The sequence below is a fragment of the Erithacus rubecula genome (assembly GCF_903797595.1).
Source record: "Erithacus rubecula genome assembly, chromosome: 1".
NCBI lineage: Eukaryota > Metazoa > Chordata > Aves > Passeriformes > Muscicapidae > Erithacus > Erithacus rubecula.
Window position 1 is genome coordinate 66,822,267 of NC_136658.1, and position 21,203 is coordinate 66,843,469.

General features: G+C 36.5%; 1 protein-coding gene across 3 annotated transcripts in view; it reads left to right on the forward strand.

Moving 5' to 3' along the window:
- The window catches only part of AKAP11 (A-kinase anchoring protein 11), a 34,915-nt gene extending 18,322 nt beyond the window's left edge, over positions 1-16,593 (forward strand). The window contains exons 7-11 of one of the 3 annotated variants that reach the window (XM_079307777.1): positions 958-1,113; positions 4,468-4,551; positions 5,259-5,305; positions 7,733-7,893; positions 12,301-16,593. In XM_079307777.1, coding sequence (XP_079163903.1) covers positions 958-1,113; positions 4,468-4,551; positions 5,259-5,305; positions 7,733-7,893; positions 12,301-12,447 — 595 coding nt within the window. In that variant the 3' untranslated portion in view covers positions 12,448-16,593. The remainder of the gene's footprint in view (positions 1-957; positions 1,114-4,467; positions 4,552-5,258; positions 5,306-7,732; positions 7,894-12,300) is intronic. The other 2 variants (XM_079307778.1, XM_079307779.1) reach the window with 2 other exon arrangements.
- Positions 16,594-21,203: the final 4,610 nt, after the last annotated feature.

Consider the following 21,203-nt stretch of genomic DNA (forward strand, 5'->3'; position numbering starts at 1 on the left):
AAAATTACCTTTTTTATTACCTTGATGAGTTCTGGTTCAGCTACATATTTGTACAAATTTATACTCACTGGAGCAAAGTTTTAGGAATTATGTGGTTAAGGTTGGCTTTTTAAATAGTGGATGTTACTGTGCCTGCTTGCTATGTGGGAGTAGGCTGATCATTTTTCTTGAGCTTCCTACTGCTTCATATATATATAGATTGATAATCACAGTGTGCACATGAATGTTAGCTCATAACTGCATGTTCTCATTTTGTAAAGTTTTTTTTGTTTTTTTTTTTTTTTTAATAAGGAGTTCAAACTTCTTTGTTCTTTTAAGTGTCTTCTAAAGATTAACTTCTATGGGGTAGTATTGGTTTTTGGATAAAAAATTTAAACTTACTTCCTGAGGGGAAAAATTCTATACAAGTCATGCATTACTGCACTTTTTTGAAGGAAAAAAAGTAATCTTTTTCTGCAGATAACTTTTTAAAAAATGAAATTCTAATATTTTAGACACTGGTTTATACCTAAGCATTTTGCCCTCAGTAGCAGACCACTTAGCTGCTTGTACTGAAGGCACACCAAGGAAAATAGCCAAACTGTCCTAGGGTGAACAAGTTCAGAAATGGTAAGTCTTCTGCTTGAAAAGTGTACCTTGATACACTGTCTGCAGAGCTACAGTGACTTCTGTGCTTCATAGCAAATAATATTCCAAATGAGAGAATTCTTTGTATCACTCTGTGATTTCTAATGAAAGAATTCCAAATAGCAATCCCTGACCCAAGCCTGTTGATGTTTCAGATTAATTTTTTTGCACTATTTCTTGTGTTAGGAATAGGACACAAATTAAGGGATTCCTCACCTTTTCTTTTCCAATGGAATTTGATGTCTTTGGAATGGTTTTAAATTGCTGTGAATGAACTAACACAGATCAGCATGAAATGCAGTGATGTTTTTGTCTTAAATTTTTGTTTAGCTCTGTTGGAAGAGAAGGATTTCACTCTGTTGAATCTGTTGTTAGCCAGCAGATGAGTCTTAGTATTGGTGATGATAGCACTGGGAGTTGGTCCAATCTAAGTTTTGAAGATGAACATCCTGATGAGAACAGCAGTTTTCTTCACCTAAGTGACAGGTAATTATAAAGATGTTAGTCTAGTTAAACAGTTACCTTGACATGAAATAACTTGTCACCAAGTGGTATTTCTCCTAGGGTTTGGGGGAGAAGAGATTATTTTTGTCTTCAACACACAATGACTTTCTTACTAGAAATGGCTCTAATATGATGATTTTGCTTTCTTACAAAATGTTGTTGGCCATGAATGTTCATACTCTGTAAAATATTTAGAGAGTGTCATTGATGCCAGGGAATCATATCAAGTAAGAAATTTAAGTATTAGCAAAATATATAAGCATTTTAAAAACAACCACATGTAAAATACAGCTTGAGAATACAGTTTATAACTTGTGCTCTAAAATATTAAAACTTAAGCCTTGAGAAAATGTTTCATATAAATTAATTTATTTTTGAAGAAGAATAATGGCTTAATTTACATGATGAGCTTTTACAGCTATTTTTGTCTTTTTTGGGACTGGAATTTATAAGCTAGTCTAACTGACATTGGTGGAATATTTATATACTGCTAACCATGGACTTGCAGGTGTGGAATCCTGGAACTTACCTGAATACTGGGGTAGTAGCTTTTTACATGGATCTTCTCACTGCACTGCCCCTGGCTGATTGATAACTAACAAAGATTAGAATGGCAGTTCTAAAATTTGCAATGTCTCTGCCTGTTTCCAGGGAGAATTATACTGAGAGTTGTGGCCCAAGCTTCTATATAAGGAATGTATGAGGAACAAATAAACTTAGTTTTTTATGATTGACATAAAAAAGTTCAACATTTCTGTTGAAGAATAGTAGAAATGGGAGAGAGATTTTTTTTCTTTACTTAGTTCTTCCAGCATTGCTGAGATTAAAGAAAGTATGGGAGATATGCTTGCTTAAGTAATGTTCAAATAGGTTATTTGGTACCAATGTGGAACTACTCAGTTAAATGTCTGCAGTATTTTAGAAGGGGAGACATAATTTGAATAGCAAGGTGTTGATGGAGCATGTGCAAATTGGTGAGCTGGTTTTACAGAACTAATTGTGGCTTGGTAACAGCACGTGTGTTCATCTGTGTTGCTGAGGTTTATCGCTGGAAGGAAGGATCTGGGATTGTTACCCTGTGTGGAAACAGATAGCCAGGGGAGATCTGTAACAAGACCAGGTTCACTAATAATACCCTGTTGTGGTTTAACCCCAGATGACAACTAAGCCTCACCCAGCCACTCCTGCCAAGGTGGGATGGGGGTGAGAATTGGAAGAGGGTAAATGAGAGCACTCATTGAGATAAAGATGGTTTAACAGGTTAAGCAAAAGCCATGCACAAGCAAAGCAAAACAAGAAGTTAATTCACTGTTTCCTGTGGGCAGCCCCATTAAGATGAAAGAGAGAACTCTATTTAGAGAACTTGCTAGTTAGTTATGGAGAGAAGTGCTTGTGTCTTCTGCTTTTCATGCCTAAATCGAGTGATTTAAATTTAGAATTAAAAAGTTCTTAAGCTTTCTCTCTAGTTGGTGTGTAGCATCATGTAGACTTAGGCTTTTCATCCAGCATCCAGGATGAGTTATAAACTCAGAGCAGAAGCCTCTTGCTTTTCTTGTTATTCTACTAGCTTTTGTTGAAGAGCTGCATGAACCATTATAGAGGCATTATAATGTCTGTTTATTGCTTGTTTTGTGGTTACAGGTGCTTACTTTAAAGACTGCTAATTTGTCTGTTAATTCCCTTTCTCATACCTCACTGTAATCATATGGTTCATTATATATTATTATTTCAGACCCAGATTGATCTCTGTAAAGAGCATTAAGTCTCTTACCTAATCAGAAAGGTTGTGTGTAGAGGTTACTCTGTTAGATTACAAATTCTTTATCCTTTAGTTTGAGAACCAGGGCAGCTTTTACTTCTATTTATGTTCTACATCTGTAACTTGCAGTGAAAGAGGTGCTGTGAGTGCAAAGTATGCATACCAATAGGATATATGAAAAATTTTTATACCTGTAATTTAATGATTTTAAACCAAATTTAATACTTCATGTAGAGTGTGATAGTCTCACACAGTAGCTTGAGAAATGTTTTTTAGACCAGGTTTGCATTTTCTGCAAGCTGGTTTCTTCAGAAGCTCCTGCTCTTTGTTTTTCTTTTTTCTTGTCTACTTAACAAGAAAACTCTGAATTTTCTTTGGACATGAAGTCTAAAGAAGCAACAATTTACTGAATAAGGCATTTCAACTTCTTAAACTTTTTTTCTTGTTATCTGAGTGTGTTTATATTGTAGACTTGCTAACCTTTTGTTCACTATTTTGAAACTGGTATCCATGCAGGCATGCTGGAGAGCAAGGGACACTGATAGGTGATTATGTTACTGGCAAATGCTTGAAAGAGATCAGTGTCTGTCTCTTGATGTTTTCTTCCATCATTTTGCTACGTGCCAGGAGTGGAAATGAGCTTCAGCAGTCACATAAAACTTAGGTGGAGACAGCATCTTCTTACAGCAGCTGTTCTCTGCAGTTACTCTGCAGCTTCTCATGCCATCTCTAGTAGACAGTCTACTTTCTTGAAGAATGCTGGATATTTAGAAATCCTGTTCTTGGAAGGCTTCCAGACATGCTCTGGGGGAAGTATGAAGCTGGGGAATGAAGATTTAATCATATGAGTTGCTTAATATTGACAGGTTTAACAAACTGTGCTATTTATAATGACTGAAATTAATGAGTGTAAGAACATGTTCAGTTTTTCAGTTCTTTGCATTGGCTTGAATGTAGTCATATAATAAATGCAGTATTTTTGTGAACTGTGACTGAAGTAATCTTTTCAGTATTGTTTTCATAGATTTATAAGCCTCCTTTTTTTTTTTTAAAGACTAACTTGTACAACAGTAATAAAAATTAAAAAGAAATATTTAGGAATTCCATCTCATCAGGCCTGTTGGGGATCATTACTGGGTTTTTGGAGTGAGATGGAAGGATTTTGTGTGTGAAGTTGTCTTCACAATGCATAATTTTATTAGCTGCTTCTTAAGCAAATATTACAGATGTAATCCATTTTCCTATGAGTAATCCTTTTGAAATTATTGAGCTTTTATAAATAACAAGCCATGTGCTTAGACCTGAGGACAAAATTCCTGTTAGCACTGATCTGAAAAATTAATGAGTAGAGATTAATACTTTCACCAGTGCACTGAAACCTGCTAGTTTTACATTAATTGTGCACAGTTCTGCTCTGGATAGCACTGAAAGTCATGTTTGTTCCACCAAACCTGTCTGGAAAGTTTCAGTGCTCTTGCATTAAATGTCTCAATAAAAGAGTTGTAAGGAAAATGAAGGTTCTAGTTTGAGCTATTGTTCTTTTCTAGTTCAGCTGTCTTCTCTTCTTCTCCTGGCAGTAATGGTAACAGCAGTAGCTGGAGCAGTCTTGGTTTAGAAGGGGATGTGTATGAGGAGAATTTATCCTTTCCAACATCAGACAGGTTGGTTGAGTTGAGAAATATAAACCAGATGGGTTCCTCATAATTAATGCATGAAATCATCATTTTTGAAAATAAAAATACAATACATTTTTTATGCTGATACATTATTCACACTCTACTCACTTAATCACAATATGATTTTTTCATTAATTAATCCACGCTGAATGATTAAATTTTTCTGTGCTAAAACTGATTAATGTGTTTTGCTTGCAAAAAGGTCCCTTTTTTGCATGTTCTTGCCTGCAGTTTTATAAGTCTTTAGATTTACTTTTTTTCATTCAGACTAGAGCTTGCTTCCTACAGGATTTCTGGGGCTTTTTTTTCCCTTTAGCTTGTGTAAACTTTCAGAATTGCATAGTAATTGGTTTTTATAGACCACTTAGGCTTACCTATAGCTATTAATATCTGTGACATAAAGTGGCTCAACCTTTTCACATATGAAGCAAAACTATTAAAATCAATAAGTAGCACCTTTAACACCTTTCTCTTGTTTCTCTCTTCTCCCTTTTCCTAAGAGAAAATCCTGTGAAGTTGATGATGTCTGTTTACAGCATGAAATGGTGTGAGAAGCCAAGCTGCTTTTCATGATCACTCCTTAATTTTTTATGATCTTATCATTTAACCTTCATTACAGTCTTAGAATTTACTACATTTAATGCATATATTGGATTGTATTCATATTTTTGTTTTTTTTAATTAAAATACAGTGATGGAACAGAAGATAAAGAGGAAGATTCCAAGGATGCTGTAGAAGGTATTGTCAGATGCTGCATATACTACTGTTCTTGTTCTGTGCACTGTACATTAATTATTTTGTTAATTCTTTGTCTTTGTAGTCTGCAAAGCAAGGTGACAACTCTATTATCCCTATTCATCATAATGAGTGTCAGTCAAGTGTCAGAATGTTAGATTAATGCCCTACATAATCCTCTTAATGCACTGAAATTTGCAGCCTTTGGGAAGTGCTAGTTAATGATGCTTACATGAATTTAATAACATAAGCTAGGGAACTTTGATCAGCTTGTTGAAAGTGTGAATTTATATTTTAACTTTTTAAAATATTTGTTAAGGAGCCATGGCAATGCATTCAACATGCTGAAGTAGTCACTCAACCTGGACACATTAATCTTGGAAGAGAGTAATAAAAAACAATAAAAATCTTGGATTCAATGCATTTGCTATTTTCTCTTTCTCTGTAGTGAAGTATAACATAGGGTCTATTTAGAATCTTGTTACAACTTTGTGGTTTGTTAGAAGATCTCTCTGCTCTGGTTCCAGCCTGATTGATATGCTCAAGATTGTTAACTGAAATGAAAACAGCCTGAACACACAGTGTGTGAAGGTGGTTTTAAGATGAGCTGATGTTAGAACAAGTTGTAACACAACTCTTTTTTTGTGTTGGGTGTGTTCTGAAGATAAAGTAAGCATTTCCAGAAACTTCTGCTAGTTTCTTACAGAGGATATTCAGCCTTGTTGCACATCTTCAAGTAGTCTTAATGTAAGCAGAAAGATGTGTGGGTTTAGGGTTTTTTGGTTGGTTTGAGATTTTTTTCTCTCTTTTACAGCTCCTGGAAAATTTATATAAGCAACCAGTATCTCTTAATTGTATTAGAGTGATTGTAAGGGTATAAGCAAATAAGGCTATATTAATGAGTATTTTTTCCTCAGAATAATAGTAATTAAAATATTTTCTACTCTGTACATTTCATCTGCTTTATCAATATGTCTTTGCTTTCTTTTGGTCTCAACTTTAAAAAGTCCTGGCATCTCAAATACTCAAATTGTTCAGTTAGGATAGTGATTGGATTTTTTTCTTTACATGGTTTAGGTGTCACCTACTGTCTGTAGTGCAACAGACTGCTTTCTATTGTATTAAGGATTTTCTAGTGAAATTTTTATAGTGTAAGCTCCTCACCTTGTCACTATTGTTTTGAAAAGGCTCTTTCTGTTATGAATTGTAGGACTATTTAAACAGTGTGCTAGGTAGAAAACCTTTGTACCTGGTCTTTTACATTTGGAAGTTCTGTTCATGTCATACCTGTAAATGTCTGGATTTTTCTAAGCTGGCTGTTCCTTCTTCACCAAAGAATTTGAATCAGAGCCTTATTATCAAATGTACATCTATTTTAAAAGACTAAAAATTGTACCAAAATTTCAAACAATGTTACTGCAATGCTTTCCACCCACTGTCATATATTTTTTTAAATTATTATTTTTCCTATATAGAAGTTAAATTTTGTGGCTCCTAGACAAATACTGTTATCTAGTAAAAGCACTGTTTTGTTTGACAGTTTTGCTAGTTAGTTTTCTCTTGCTTTTACTTCTGGGGGAATCTGTTTCAACTTGCTTGATTTTTCCAGTTGGGAATGAATACCTTACGTACCTCAATTTTCATTACCTAAGTTGGAATACTATTGAGATTGAGGTAAACTCAACACTAATATGTGGCTTTTTTACTAATATATTCCATATTTCTGGAGTCAAGTTCAGTAGTCTGGAAGTAGTAACTTCAGCTTGGAGAGCACTATGTACATGCCTAGCTGTTTCTGAGTGTGTGGCAAAGCATCTCTGTGGTAGCTGTATCCAGAAACTCAGCTTGGGAACAGAAGTTGACAATACTGTAGTTCTTAAGTGTTAAACACAACTACTCTTCCAATGCTGTAAAAATTTTTGGAACTTGTGCTATAAAGGAATTTTTGAAAAATTGGATACGCCTCAGTAAAACCAATGGTATATTTTGGAAAAGTTCAAGAGGCAGTCTGATCAGTGCAGGAAAGAATTCAGAAATACACACTTTTAAAGATCAGTTAAATGAAGGCATAGCAAAAAATAGCAGCTAGAAATGGAAGGAACTGATGGACCATGTGAGAGCCATTGCTGTTCATTTTATGAAAGTCTGTGCTGAATTTCTTGTCATTTGGAATATACATTATAGTTGAGGTATCTTTTAATACTTAGCTATGTTTGCACACAGCTGTAAATTGGATAAACAGTATTTCCTAATGCGAAAGTGCTAAAACACTTGAGACTAATCTAATTTTTTCCTTTCATATTTCCTTTCATATCTGTGTATACTAAATTGAGGTTTTTAAGATAATACAGTCTATAAACAGTGAACTACAGAGATTTTTTTAGAAACAATTTGAAGCTATAGATTTGATTATTTTATATTTAATGCTAGGTTTGGAGCAAATGCGGAAGACTTTATCAATAATGAATATTGACCTGGAACCAAATCTAGTGGACCTGCAGCTCAGAGCAGCACTCCAGTGGCTGGCAGCTTCTGAAACAGAGGTGGCTGACCTTCACTTCCGTGACACTGCTGCAAGGGAGTTTGTGTTTGTAAGTACTCGGGTTTGATGGGAGGTGGGAAGGAGAAGGATTTCCTTGACTTCCATTTCCTTTGCTATACCACCTGCTGTTACTTCATTTGCTGTTCACTGCTGAGGAAAGTCATTATTTTAATCCTGAGAGGTCAAAGTGTAGCAGCATGTTTAGCCTGTGAATATACCATAGATAAACCAGTATTAATCAGATTGTTTCACTTCTTCACTTACAAGTGTTTTACTCCAAAAAGGATGCAATTACATAATTTCTGTTTGGTGAAAGTTGTGTTTTTTCAAGCATTTTTAACTTAGTATTTAATTGTCTATAAATTGACTCTTTCCAAGAACTTGGTTGTGCAAATTTTTTTCTAACTTAGCATGTTCTGCCTAGGGTTGGTTTATTTTGTTTTGTTCTGTTTTTTGATTTGAAAGACACATTATCTTGTTAGAAAGAAGTTTAGTTTTGAGGTAAATATTTTGTCTTTATTCTGTAAGCAACTAAACCCAAAGCTATTGTAAAGAGCTCTCAATAAGATTGTTTTATTCATAGGTGCCTTTACTTTCATTTTATTGATCAAACTTCAAAGGAACTGCCCTTTGGCAATTTTTTTCTCTTTGGAAAGGAGCAGTAATTTGTTGTGCATACTGTCCTGAGTATTTCCATCAGAAATATATAAGAGAAACTTATTATTCCAATAAAATCATAAAACCTGTTTTTTTCATGGCTTCGCACCAAACTACACATGATAATCTGGAACTTCTTGCATTAGACCTATATTTTTTAATCAAGAAATTAACATTACCTCATTATTGAAAGGTTAACTTAATAGATATATAGGCATTGTCTCTAATGATGAGGTTCATAGGAATGGTAATTACAAAATATTTATATTTTGGGACCTAATAATATGAAAAGAGGTTACCCTGATGCCATTAATAGGATTTTAACAATTGAGATCTTGGCAAAAATGACTTAACGTACTTACCAGTATATTAAGGAAGAAAAGGCTTGCTGTCAGTTCTGAAGTGTAGTATTGACTCTTCAGCTTGGGGCTTTCCAAAGCTTACATCATCATTTCAGGAGAAAAGCAGAGTTACTAGGAAGTGAAGGTCAGTATGACAAAACAGACTCCCTGAGTTGGAAGGATGTGTATGGTGGTGCTGCTCAGTTACTAGAGACTTGTGGCAAAAATGTGAAAGGTGCCTAGAGGCCACTTCAGATCATACCTGGTCTGCATTTTCCTAAGAGAGGCTCCTCCCTTCATAGCATACAAAGAGAATGATAATTTTGAGGTGTTTTTCTGCCTGTGTAACTGTGTGGAATGTGTATTTGATTTTAAGATTAGCAAGTTTTGCATTCTTATTTCAAATAACCCAGAAAGTTTGGAAATGTTTTTTAGCATGTAGAAATACATGCCCTACGCTCCTTTTCTGGAGCTTGGTATGTTTGATTTAGAATTATTTCAAGAATGTTTTTTTAATGTACATTAGTTCTGAAAGAGTGGACTTTGTGCTTCCATAAACGGGAAGGCAGTTTGAGAATACTTTTCTACATTTCTGTGCTATTTGTAGTTGTTGGTTTTAGTCCTTATATTCATGTTTCTTCTTTGTTGCAGTTTTTAAGTGCCTTAACACAATGAAGAAAATAACTCTTTCTATTCTCACATTCTTGGCTGAGCATTCTCTAAAGGTGTGGATGTGAACGAGTCAGAGTTAGGGATAGCACTCATTCTAACCTCATGAATCTTTCTGTCTTCTTTTGAAGATATGTTCATGTGTTTCATGCTTGTTGCAAATACTTGGGTAGGATAGTGGTAGGACTCACGAGTGCTAATAATAATTTATTTTCTATGTATCTGAGATACATGTATCTAACAATATAATATGAAAGAGAAGAGATGGCAGGTGCCTCTTTTTCTGATTTTTCCTTGAGTCTCTCATTCTTTGGCCAGCTCTGAGTTAAGAGACTACAAAATTGTGGTGCTGAGGTTTGAGCCAATGTTCCAGGACACATAGGGAAGATACTATTAGCTGCCTATGTATCTGTGAGTGACTCCAGCTACCTTAATAAGAGGACATACCAAGAAGAGCACTCTGGAAAATAGCAGTGTCTGTTACGTGTGCCCTCCTAAAAAATTGTAATATTTTTCTACTTGACAATGCAGTCATAAATTGATACTGAGTTGCCACTTGAAGGTAAGATCTTCGGCAGGCAGTAGTCAAACAGTCCTGAAAATGCGACAGTAGTTAATTGTTTCAGTTAGTTTTGTAGATGATTGCAGTTGTGTTAAAATAAATTGAAATTCTGTTTCCCTCCCCGAGGCAGAGAATGGCTGTGGGTTTTTGTTCCACGCCGCCTCCCCTCGGGCGTTGGGCCGCGCGCAGCCGGTCCCGGCTCGGCCCTGCAGAGGGCGCTGCCGCCCAGCGGGAAGCGCCGCCGCGCCCGGTGCCGCCGCCCGGGGCTTGGGCATCCCTCGGGAGCCGCCCCGGCTTCCTGGGAACCGGCCGGGAACAGCTCTATCCTCGGAGAGCGGCTGGGGAGCTCTGGAAGGGAGGAAAGGCTTGTGCGAGCTGATCGCAGCAGGGTCGTGAGGCACCGATGCGATGCGGCTGCCTGAAAGGCAGGAGTGCTCCCAGCACTGTCAGGCAGGGTATTGCTGCAGCTGGGTGTGAGCTCTTACTTAACTCTTGCTTGTTATGCTCAGCAAGGCAGAAAGGAGTTAAATACCTGTGTGTAAATACAGAATACATTTGTATTTGTGCCAGTGAATTCTTGGCTTCTGAGAGATGCCTTACAATGTGGATATGCAGGTGCCTAGATGAAAAAATCATATGTATTCAGTTTTCCTTACCTAGCTCTTTTAAGATTCCTATTTTGAGTAAACTCTTAATGTTTCACTTATCTGGCAGTAAGAAACAGATTGATCATCTAAAGAAATAGTGAGATTAAACCTAAAATTAAAATGTAGATGCCAGCTCCGTAGTTTTACCATGGTAGAAAACTTCTTTAGACAGAATTTTTATATTGTATTTGCTGAAGTAGGTACTTGGACATTAGCCACACTTTCCTCTGGCAGAGGAAAGAAAAATGACCATTCTTTTATAAATCAACAAACATCATTTAAAAAATTGCATGTTGTAGACTATAAAACTCCTACTTCCTGAGCTCTGCTTTAAAATTCACAGAAATAGCTACAGATTTCAGTCTCTTCTTGTATAGAAAATATCTTTTTTTTTTTTTTCCAATGAAAAAAGTTTCCAGTGTTCAGAATAAATTATGATCAGGATTAGAGAGAATTTTTTTGCTTGTTCAAGTTAATGGTTTTCTCAAGAAGTTAATTGTTTGATACATGTTTTTATGCCCATGTTCTTTCTGTCAGTCCTATCACCTGCTTTGTTACAGTTGGAACATCAGCTAGGTAAAGAAGCAGGGAAAGATTGTCTTCCTTTTTATTTTTATAGAACTTTATGTTGCAATCTGGCAGATCTCATAGTAGAAACTATATGAATTTTTAATTTTGGAGCTGTGAAAAATATTTCCCTGAAACTGTGTATGACTTCTTTTAAACTTAATATATGGAATGCCTTGGTAGGGACTATAAAAGGGGACAAAAATTTACAGCTTCAAAGCATAAGTAGGATGTCTAAACAGTGTTTCCAAAATGCAGCATTGACAGGTGTCCAGAAAGTTACAGAAAATAGTTTGTTTGTGTGGGTATTTATTTGTTTATTTATTCATTCATTTAAACTTAAAATTGTTAAGTTTTTTACTCCTGGACAAGCTGTCAAATTAATTTTTCCCTTTGGGTCAGCTTTGTTACACATATAGCTGAGCTTGACACTTCAGCAACGGAAGATTTTTTTCTTTGGATCCTGGGGGAAAAGAAATGTTTTCAGCTATGCTGTTCTCTGCTCCTGAGTGGTAGTTTAACTTAATCATCACCTTTTCCTCTTCCCCAAGATGTTATAATTTCCCAACTCTGAAGACACTGTTTTCATTGAGGGTAGTGTCTCTGTCTCCCCAACCACACTATATGTTGTGAAAGGAAAATCCACATCCTTTTATTAAGACAGAGTTTTGTCTTTTTATACATGCATTATTGGCATAGGAGGGTTGGCAAATGTCTTAATCTTGTGTTCAGAATTTCCTGTTTTCTGCAGTCCTGATGAACCACAGTCCTCATACCTGTGGCACCACATAATCTGAAAATGGTGCTCCCTCCAGAAGAAAGTTTTGTGAAGACTGCCCTAAAGAAAAGTGCTTGGATCTTGCGGAAGTTTTTGTTTTTATAGATGTGGGAATAACGATTAACTCATTACAACTGATCTCTTATGACTTCATGTTTCAATAATAACTTCTGTAACTTAATCAGGATGTCCCAGTCAAAATATTTTGTTTTGTGTTCTCCTGTCTCCCGTTTAGCTTTCCAGAAGACTGAGAGAAAAGGACTGGAAAGTTGGAGATCTCTTGCAAGCAGTGCTGAAATATTGTGAAATGATAGAGACAGCATCTGATGGAGAGCAAGCTCAAAGTAAATCTTTGGTCGGCTGGCTTCTGGAAAATGTCTGAAAAATCCAAAGATACAACACTCTTCACTCCATTCCTCTTCTGAAAGGAGATAGAAGGAACACAGATGTGTGAAGTAAAATTCAGCTAGTGAATGTTTAAGTAATAGTCAGCATTAAAAGACTTTGAGGTGAAAGTCAAAATAGCTGTGCTGTGCTTTGTGATACTGTGCACATGGTATTTTTATTCAGTCCATAATCGGTGTTGTCCACCCATGCATAAATTGTATTTACTGCTGTGTTCATACCACTGAGATATTTATGAACAGCCCTCATCTATAATCATAGTCCACAGGAGGCAGTCTCAGACATGATGTTCAGGATTCCCCTTGTGCCAGGATAGCTCTTTCTCCCACTCCTGTGTGCTGTATTTACAGCAGGACTAAGAGCACTGATTTCAGCAAGAATCTGCTCTGGAATGCCTTGCTGCAGACAGTGGAAAAACTATTCATCTTGGCCAGGTGTAATATGCCCAAGAGCAGCATTGCCAGGAAGAAAATTGTGACCTGCCCGAACAGCCCCTTAATACAGTTTGGCTTCATAACCATCTTTACCAGTTTTAACTTTATGTAAAGGTGGGAGAGTCTGCTCTGAAATTGCTGAGGTGCAAATGCATGAAACTGTTGACTCCTGTAGAGCTGGTAACTTCTGGTAGAAGGGCAGAGTGAGAAGTTGAGCATGATTTCATATGTAATTCTTCAGCAACGTTTCCTGAAGCTTACCAATCAGATTTTAAATTGCTAAATTTTTTGGTGAGGCTTTTTGTATACAGATACTTCTGACAGTAGCTCTGTGTCAAAGAATTTGTACATTAGTCTCAGAAGATGTGTTAAAAATAGAAGACAGAGATTTCAGAGGATTTCAGCCATCTTTTTTAATAGTTTTAATTCTTTATTTCAAAGCAGCTACATACAAATTTTCTTTTCATTAATAAAGATAATTTTGTTACTCAGCATGGAAGTGTTTAGCAAAGAAAGCTAATAAAATGTGAAGGGGAAACTTCCTGGGCAAGTTGATATTTCATTTTTGTTAACTGCCTTCACTGATTTTTTTTTTAAAGGCACTTTTAATTGAATATTTTTAACAGTCTTGTCAGTTTTATCACCAATGCTCCTGATTTGCCTTTCTGTCTGAAAGGAAATCTGGACCTTCACCTATCCTGTGGTTTGAAAATGTTTTTTGGATTTGTTTTTTTTTATATATATCCTGTGAGAGGAGAAAGCACTGGTGATTACCACGTTGCCACCTAAAACTTGGCAAATAATCATAGAGCATTGCTGATTTTGGATGAACAAAAAATCTTAATAGCTTTTTCTCAGAAAAATAAACTGATATGGTGCACAGTTTTGTGATCCCAAACAAAGAGAGCAGTGATCTCCAAATCTATTCCTGAGTTTTAATGGCATATGTACAATTCTGATTTCCCCTACTCCATGAATTGCTGTGAAGTGTCACACTGGCAAACTCAAGAGCGCTCTTCTTGCAGTGTCTTTGTGTTTCAGGAAAGCATTCCACTGGCCTTTTTTGCAGAGACATGGGTTTTTTTAGTCCTGTTTTGTCATCTGGATTTCTGCCTTGGATCTCACAAAGTTCACCTTTGTCACGAGCCAAAGATTTTTCATGTTTTTATATCTGTACATAATGTGTTCACACATGTGAATACACACAGATATATTTATGTGTGCATGAGATCTCACCCCTCTGAACTCCTGGTGCAAGCTTCTATCACTAAATTAAAATTCTGTTATGCTCAGTTTATTTCCTCACTTCATATATAATTTCACTGATTGAAAAATCGATGTATGTGACAAAAAGACCAAAATCACTTCAAGGTCTTTTGTATTGTTATACGTAATATAATCCAGACATCAGGACATCAGAGCCCAAAGCATGTGAGGGGTGTGAGGGGAAGTTATTCAATTCCTATATTTGGAAGATAGTTCTAGTAGCAAATATTTTTTAAGAATTGTACAAAAGTTGTTTGGATTTTTTTTTCCTCTCCCAAATGTATTAATTTTCATTTTTTTTTTTAAGGTTGATTTTCTACATTGTTTTAGACAAAAATTTGAAGTAATATTCCTGTTATTATATACCTTTCTCTTAACACAGCAATAATATACTTGTACAAATTTACCTATAAAATTGAAATGTCAAGGAAATAAAATGCTAAAAGCAGTGCCTCATGACTAAATTTTGCTCACCAATTAGAATTTCAGGGCATGAGGATACAGTACAGTATAGTAAAGTGTTTCTGTACAGTGAGAAAGATAGTGAAAGTATTGCAAATGTACAAAACCATACATTTAAAAACCTATAAAACAACCAACAAAAAACACTGCAGGAACAGCCATTTTAAAATTAATTTATTCAGAATTATGGATTTTATAAAGTTGGTGAAGTGCTTTTTCTTTTTGTCTTCTTTTTTTGGAGAAAGGCAGAAGATCATGCCATTCACAAAGCTTATAACTATTCAGAAAGTTAACTGGACAACAGTTTTACTGAAAATTATCTTTATAAATGGAATCCTGTGTTCAGACTGGATCAAATATGTTGTGAAACTATTGATATTAAGGAAGAAATGGTTTTATTCACCTCTGAAGAAAGGAGCATAGTTTCCAAATTTTCACCAGAAAAATGTTATAAAATACTTCAATTTTACTGATAACAAGCAAAATAACCAGGCCAGTTTTCTACGCAATTAGTTTTAAATTTGTTCTGAATAACTTGATTTTTCTCCTTCTGTATGAAGTTAAAAAACATGCCTGGCAAAATTATTACAATTAAATAATTTTAATAATCTTTGAGAACCTTACTCAGTCTATATCTAACTGGTGCTCTTTGCCATATTAGTGAGAAAGCTGTTCCTTGCTAATGCAAGTCTTAAATTACACTTTTACTGAGTTTGTTTAAAACTCCTGACCACAAATACAGAAATCTAAGTGAAAGCTGTAAAAACATGAAAGACCACATTTTGGTCCCTTTAAAGCAGACAACTCTGCTTTATAAACAAACATTATAAGGTAGAGTTTGTTTCATCTTGCATTTTTTCTGTATGTGGAACCCTGGTAATTTAATTTTTATGTTGAGAAAAATATATCCTAGAATGTTACTGTTTCAGAAATCACCCAAACACTTCATAAATACCTTTGGTGTTCTAAAAAATTGAAATGTTGTGATATTTTGTAAGATTCTGTAGAAAAAGCACTTTGAGAAATATATAAAGTAAGTTAGAAGTGACCATTTTTAAAACTAGCTTAAACATTCAGAATGGGGTACATAAGTAATACAAAGTATGCATAAAGCCTTAAAATAAAAACCAAACAAAACTCAAACCCATAATCTAAAATTAAAGAGGTTTTGCTGTGTCAAAACAAGGATGTAAAAAGGCAGCTCAGATGATGTACATGAATGCAATTTCTGTATAATCTTTGTTTTTGAGTTTTAGAAGATTGTTTAAGCTTTTTAAAAAAAAAAACCAACTAAAACCCAGAAACCCACATTCCAAGACTCAGATTTTAAATGTTAATTTTCTGATGTAATTTTGTCTGGGACCTTTTCTATGAAGAGAGACAAATTGTTGGAGATGGGATCACAGAGAGTAGTAAACACCAGCGCAAAGCCCTGTAGTTCTAGACAGTCAACCTGCAAAGAAAAATACAAGATTCAGGAATGGTTTTTATTGTAAGAAGTTTGGCTTTAGCAAGAGCCACTACTGTCAAGCATTTGCTGTACTTGAGCTCTGAAGAGGCAGGTACAGAACCCAGCCACTGTAGTCACTTTATTTTGTACCATCTTTGTACATTCCTGTTGTATAGCTGGTGTTGTAGTTTTAGAGGGCCTTTGTTCTAATGTCTGAACAGTATTTAATAATTAAACTTATTATAATTTGCTGGAACTGCTGCTTATTTGTGCAGTGTTACAGTAATTCACAGCCCAGTTAGTGATGCAATTGTATACCAAAAGCAGTTTGAATAACTAAATGTTTATGTAACTGTACTCAATGAATATGAAGGTCTTGTACTGTATAATGGTGACAAGTTTTGCCATTTTAGTAATTTAACTATATTCAGTTTTCAGATTATGAACTCCAGGTTGCACTAAATTTGTCCTTGTTTTAGCAGTGGCTTAAAATAAAACACATTTCACTGGCTTTGAGAGTGCTGTCCTTTCTTTTAAATTCATGGAATATTATTTTTCTTTTCAGCAAACACAGCTAAGACCAGTCTTGGTCAGTGGCTGTGTGAAGGCACTTGAGGAGGGGTATAGTAAACAGTGCATCAGTAGATGGCATACTTCTTACAGAGTTAAATTGGAGTCCTGCAAGGGGTGAGGAGCCTGCTTTACTGTCTTTGGGTTGAAAAATGAACCCACAGTTGCAGTGACACGCAGTGTCACATGGGCTCTACTCACAGCACAAGGGGGATGTAAGAGCCAGTCAGCTTCATCTTGCCTGGAAGCTGGCTTAGTACAGTGACTTTGATATTTCTGTGTGGACTGAGATTGGATTTTGGTCTCTGTTCAGTATTTGGGAAATTAGCTTAGTTCTCAGCTTTAGACTTCTGGACAAATACAAGAATACTCTGCTAATGAAATGTGTGAAACAGGACATTTCACAGGCTTCTTCACAATCTTCGTGTTTGGAATTTTGTGAAATCCACCAAACAGCATAATTGTCAAGTACTCTAAAATAGTAATGCTGAGCAGAGATGATGTGCACAGGTACTGTTTCTAAGATTTAGAGGTACTGCTGTTGCAAATAGCTGTTCTAATGCCTTTTGATGTATAAGTTGTGAGTCTACTATTCTCAGCTGGGTTTCATTTCAAGGATTAGGAAATTTTTGCTGAAGTTACTTTAAAACCAGTAAGTGTGAGTAATTCTCCTTGATTATTTTTGCAATGGTTGTTTAAAGGAGGTTTCTTTAGTATTTTGAGATTGCTTTCAAAAGCAGCATTCTTGTGTTTCATTACCATATCTGTTTCAAAGATTTTTTGTTTGGGTAGTGCCTCATGGTCAATCACGTGGAAAATATATGTTAACTGAAGCAAGTAAATAACTTACTCTACAAATACTGTACATTCAAAAAAAGGCAAGTAACAAGTTGGAAACAAAAGATTTTCATAAAGAGAAAGAAGATATTCATGTGGAAGATAAATCTGAGCTTTTTTTCTTCCTGCCTTGGTCTTTATTTTTCTTTCATTCAGCAGTCTGGTTCTGGCTGGCTTCATTCAACCACAGAACAGTATCCATGCACTTTGTTTAACCTTGGTGTATTAAATTGAGAGTTAAGTCTCCAGCTAGTCCATAGGCTTCACCCAACATGTGTGCTACTCCATCTCTTGCTGCCGTTGGTCAGACCTTCCTCTCAGTCCCTAGCCTGAGCTTCTGGTGTGACTGAATTCCATGCTGGCTACTGCTCCGAGCCTCCCATTGGAAGGTGGCTAGGGAAAGTGAGTCATGCCAAGGCTGCAGAAATGTACCCAGATCACTGACCTTACTGGTTATTGAGCACCATATTAATCAAATGCTGTCTCTTTCCCCTGCTGTTGAGGCAAACCATGAAGCGTGTGACTGCTTGGGGCAAGGGAACTGATGGTGACAAGCATGAGGCCATGTCTGTGGTCAGGGTACTGGCTATCTAGTCCGTGACCACACAACACCTTTCCACAGAAATTGCAAAAACTGAAATCAGGACCTTTGTGTAGTCAGAGCATATAGTCTGCATTGCGTGTATCCTTCTGAACTTTGCTGCTGCATGTAGGACCGTGAGGGAGCTTTGTGTGCCTTTACTTGGGTTGGTTTGTTTGTTTTTAATTAAGAAAGGGCGAAAGAGAACACTTGTGCAACTCATTTGACTCAGGTTTTTGAAATTCTGGTGCTTCAGCCAGGAATCAGATGAATATTGAAAAAAGAAAGTCTGTGATAATGTGGTACTTCTTTCTGCTGTTTGGCCCTGTAGCCCACTTAATTCCAATCACCTATTTTGTACAGCCTCCACCTCATTTAGATTCTAAGTTAAATCAGAGGCTCTTCCTACACTTTCCTTGGGGCTGTTGTTGGTTTCTACCTCTTTTCTTTTCTATCCCTTGTCAAGTCTTGTGGTACAGCTGTCGTTTTCAGCTTCTCTTTTGACCCTGCTCTGTTGTCCTGATGTGACTTCTGGCCTTCTCATTCTTGTCTGGTGGAAGTGGTTAAAAACCAGCAAGGGGAGTCTTAGCTGTGAGGCTATGGAATAAGGCTTGCCTACCAGAAATCATCAAGCAGTGAAGAAGAGCTAAACTTGCTTTTGGCTGAGTTTTTCACTCCTGTAGGAAAGTAATCTGTGGTTGCTTTGGTTTGGAACCCAATTTACTGCTTGCAAAACCCTTGGATTTTATGCTGATCTAAAAGTAACTTTTAAGCTGATACCGAAGTATAATGTAACTCTAACATACTCCTGCTTCTTGCTGCCAGTGTGCTGCTGGTTGGCTTCCAGAAACAGGGCAGAACTCAGTCCTTTGGAAAACTGGCAAAATACCAGTAGTTTCATCCAGTTGCATCAGGTCTCAATTTAGATAGATAGTAACTTTTAATGGCAAATAGTCAAGACCTAAGAAGGTTGTATTTTCATATTATTGCCCCATAGTATTGTGCTGTGAACAGATGCTGCAACTGAATTGATAACCACAGAAAATCAGACATGATTCTATGAAAATGCTAACAATGTGGACAGAAATACAGCAAAGAACCATCTGCTTCTGCTGGAAGTTGTAGTTTAGAGGAGATGCATCAGGTTTCTGTAGGAAATTAAAATATGTCTTGGTGGAAACCAAGTTGTAAAAGCAGAGAAATTGCGTCAAGAGAAATGGCAATACTCAGGTGTCCTGTTGAATTCTTTATAGGATGTTATGCATTATGTATCAGAGAGGAGCTGGAGTTCACAACTAAATCCATTGGAGTTAAAAGGCACTGGGAATAGGAGAGCCTCCAAGCTAACTGTTACAGGATTATGAGATGCTTAACTAATATTTCTGTGGCAACAGATCATACACATTTTTCATTCTTTTAGCTTAGGAGGTTCAGAACTTGGCTTGCGTCCTAATTTATTGCTGTAAACCATGATGTGAATATTTTATCTTCAGGGCAATCAGAGTCTTCAAAGGGTTAAGCCTGAAACATCCTGACAAGCCGAGTACATGCTGACATCTTCAACAAAACCTCTTTTCCTGTGACTGCCTGAGAAAATAAAGAGGTGGGTGTTGAAAATTCCCCAAGGAGTCCTCATCAGTATGATCAAAGTGTTTTTCAGAGGCTCCTAGAAACATGGTTTTAGAGAATTTGGTAATTTTTGCTTAAAATTATCTTGTGAGATTTTTTTTTTTCATCATCTTCAAGTGTTGGAATGACACTGCTTATGGTATATGCCCATGTTGTAGCCTGCATGTTTAAAATATTATTTACTATATTTTTCTCCATGTATTACCTTGCCAGAACTGTTAAGAAAAATTTAAGTACACAAAAAAGTCATCCTTCCTGCTGCCATCCAAGTTACACTGGATGAATGATTTAGATTAATTAGGGAAATAACCATTAATCTGAATACATGGCAGCAGTGAGAAAGTTGTTTTTTTTCCATCATTCATTTTCAATTTTCTTTCTTAAAATGTAAACATTTTCCAGTAATTAAACTGGAAGTGCAGTAAAGCTAAAGCTCATGAAATTGTCTCTAATTAACAAGGAGAAAGAGAATGAGCTGTGGTCACAACACAGTCTTGACCCTGGAGCTCACTTAATTCGAACTGAAATTAATTTCCTACCAACTGTCTTTTGTTTGCAAGGCAAATGTTCAAACAGAGTTATGTCCTAAATTCCATATCTGTTTTTAAATGTGCAGTTTCTACAGTCTTGAGTTGTTAAGAAGAGTAAGGATTGCAGTTCTTTCTTTGTTTTTGGTTATAGTGACATAAGTGCGTGGCACTTTTTAACTAGTCCACCTTCTCAGTCTAGCACTTTCAGCAGGGGTTGTGGATTGCATTGACCCCACATAGCATCCTTGGCACCTGTTCCATGGGATTTCTGCATTTTGCTTCCCTGACTTGCTTTGATACTACTCTCTGCTCCCAAAAGGTCTCGCAGCCTCAAGTCCCATAGTAACTGCAGACACTTCATTGGCCCTGAAGAAGGTTTGATACCCTCAAAGAAGGTGAAATCTGTTGGAAGGAGTCAGTCTGTAAAATGGAACAATGATCCTGGGCTCTTCTGAAGAGTATTGGACATTCACAATGACTTTTTGTATTCGCCACATCCTGCAGTAGTTAGCATTTTTGTTATTCTTGCAAATATGATCAAAGTAATATTTTTGAATTTCAGATACTTTCCTGTAATACCACTTGAAAACTGTGGGCCACTACCATGATCAGGTGGCTGGAGCACCTCTCCTGTGAAGATGGACTGGGAGCGCTGTGGCTGTTCAGCCTAGAGAGAGAAAGCTCTGGGGAGGCCTTACAGCACCTTCCAGATACCTAAAAGGGTCTGCAAGAGAGCTGGGGGGAGCTGGGGGGGGGGGGGCTTTTAATTAGGGCAAGTAGTGATAGCAACAAGAGAAATGGCTTTGGACTGAAAGAGGAGAGATTTAATCAGATATTTGGAAGGAATTTTTCACTGTGAGGGTGGCGAGGTGCTGGTCGCTCAGAGGATTTGTGGATGCCCTTTCCCTGGAATTGTTCAAGCCAAGTTGAGCAACCTGGTCTAGTGCAAGGTGTTCCTACCCACAGCAGAGAGGT